General features: G+C 54.6%; 1 protein-coding gene across 1 annotated transcript in view; it reads left to right on the top strand.

Moving 5' to 3' along the window:
• Positions 1 to 431: 431 nt before the first annotated feature.
• LOC125039531 (serine/threonine-protein phosphatase CPPED1-like) overlaps positions 432 to 2,175 on the top strand; it is a 1,971-nt gene continuing 227 nt past the window's right edge. The window contains exon 1 of the mRNA XM_047633562.1: positions 432 to 2,175. This exon is cut by the window's right edge and continues 227 nt beyond it. Coding sequence (XP_047489518.1) covers positions 1,030 to 2,028 — 999 coding nt within the window. The 5' untranslated portion in view covers positions 432 to 1,029 and the 3' untranslated portion in view covers positions 2,029 to 2,175.

Here is a 2,175-nt window from a genome sequence, read left to right as displayed (position 1 = left end):
AGCGACAAAAAAACAACTCAATCAGTCTGTGACTCACCGCTAACCGTTGACAGGACTAGGAAAACTATCTTGCTGCGGAATAGCAAAAAACATCTAATTTCCTAATTCACTCTACTTCGGACCTCTTATCGTCGTCTCCGTTACAAAGTACCGGATCTGACGTATGCAGTTCACCGGAGGGCCGGTCCGTGTGACGTCATAAGATTGCATCATATCGGGAATTTTAGTGTATTATCGTACACTGCGAAAACCCTCCCTTTGTTTGCTGATATTCAGTTTTCACTGTAACTTCTAAAAAGAATATCGTATGTGCAAAATATACCATACTTTCGAAAGATTAACGATCATTATATAAAGAAAGGTTGTGAACAGCGATCGCACGCAAAAGCCTACGGGGAAAGTTCTTCATCTTCCACAATCGTCGACGATCACGAGGCAAGTGAATGAAATTCCCCGGCACGCTGGTTGTGACGTCATCTTGAAATCTTTGCTGCGATTGGTCGAGCGGAGGGTTGGGCCGGTGTGCGCCACGCCCCCCCACACATATATAGAGCCGGCGTCTCCGCAGCGCAGCATTGCGGAATTCCCATCCATCCACACTAGGCAAGGTACCTCGGTGTGGCCATCCAACCATCTCTAAAACTTTACGTAGATATGGCTCTCCAAACATCTAATCGTCGGCTTCTTGCGGGTCAGAACTTCCTTAGTTCATAGCAATACGCCCCCGCAGCAGCCTAAAGAAAGTACAAGAAGTTGCTAAACATCATCTACAAGTAGCTTCAGCTTCCAAGCTTTTGTTTACTTTTTTTGTAAGTAGAACCGAAAGCAGTGATACCAGTCTTTGCTAGTCACAACTTCATCGTCAACATTGCATCTACCTACATCAGCAACCTGCAAAAGCAACAACTACCCGTCCACATCAAGCATCACCAGAGTACAAACTCGAAGGCCTTTGTCAGCAGCAGCACAACCGGCACAGCACAAGAGAGAGGAGGTGAAGAAAGAAGAGAAACAATCCAAGCTAAGAAGATGGTCGAGGAAAACTTCGCGGTCCTTGCTAAGGACCGGAAATTCCTGCCGTACTACAGCGACTCTCAGAAGGAGTGGAAGGAGCCGTTCTTCTTCATCCAGGCCGCCGACACGCAGTTCGGGATGCAGGAGAAGTACGTGGAAGGCAAGAGCAGCAACTACGGCTGGGAGCAAGAGATGGCCTGGTGCCGCCAGATGATCGCCGACGTGAACGCCATGTGGCCCAAGCCCAAGTTCCTGGTGGTGTGTGGCGACATCCTGGACGCCATGCCGGACAGCGAGCCCGAGGCGCGCCGCCGCCAGGAGGTTGACTTCAAGCGCGTCTTCGCCGGGCTGGACATCCCCCTGGTGTGCGTGTGCGGCAACCACGACGTCGGCAACACCCCCACGCCCTCCACCGTAGCCCAGTGGAAGACCTCTTTCGGCGACGACTACTTCAGCTTCTGGTGCGGAGGCGTGTTCTTCATCGTCCTCAACTCCCAGTACTACGAGGACGCGTCGCAGGCGGAGGCGCTGGCGGCCGAGCAGGAGCGGTGGCTCGAGGAGCAGCTGGAGGTGGTGAGGCGAGAGAAGCCCCAGCACGCCGTGGTGTTCCAGCACATCCCGTTGTTCCTGCGCTCCCCCGAGGAGGAGAAGGAGTACTTCAACATGGAGATCGGCCTCCGGACCGCCATGCTGGAGAAGTTCCACGCTGCCGGCGTCAGGTACATCTTCTGTGGCCACTACCACCGCAACGCCGGCGGCTTCTACAAGGACCTGGAGGAGGTAGTCACGTCCGCCGTGGGGGCCCAGCTGGGCGACGCCGGCCAAGGCTACCGCCTGGTCCGCGTGCTCGAGGACCGCCTCAGCCACCACTACTACCGCCTCGGCACAGCGCCCACGCACATCCATCTGCCGAAGCCCTCCAAGGCAGAGCCCGTCAGCAAGAGCCTGGCCAGGACCTGGTCCTTCAGCCGGGCCGCCGACACCGCCTCCAGGAGCTGGTCCATCGGCCTGTAGCCGCCCCTGCTGGTGCTTCCCTGCCGGCGTCGCAAGCTCTTTGCTTTGTGATGACTGTGCTATTGCGTTCACCTCCATTACCATCATTATATTCGTTCACTTCATTCATTTCTTTATATATCTTCACCCTCACAAGTTTCATATTCA

Source organism: Penaeus chinensis, chromosome 27, assembly GCF_019202785.1.
Source record: "Penaeus chinensis breed Huanghai No. 1 chromosome 27, ASM1920278v2, whole genome shotgun sequence".
In the NCBI taxonomy this organism is placed as follows: Eukaryota; Metazoa; Arthropoda; class Malacostraca; order Decapoda; family Penaeidae; genus Penaeus; species Penaeus chinensis.
Note: the sequence above shows the minus strand (reverse complement) of the source record. Positions and strands in the feature narration are given on the sequence as shown.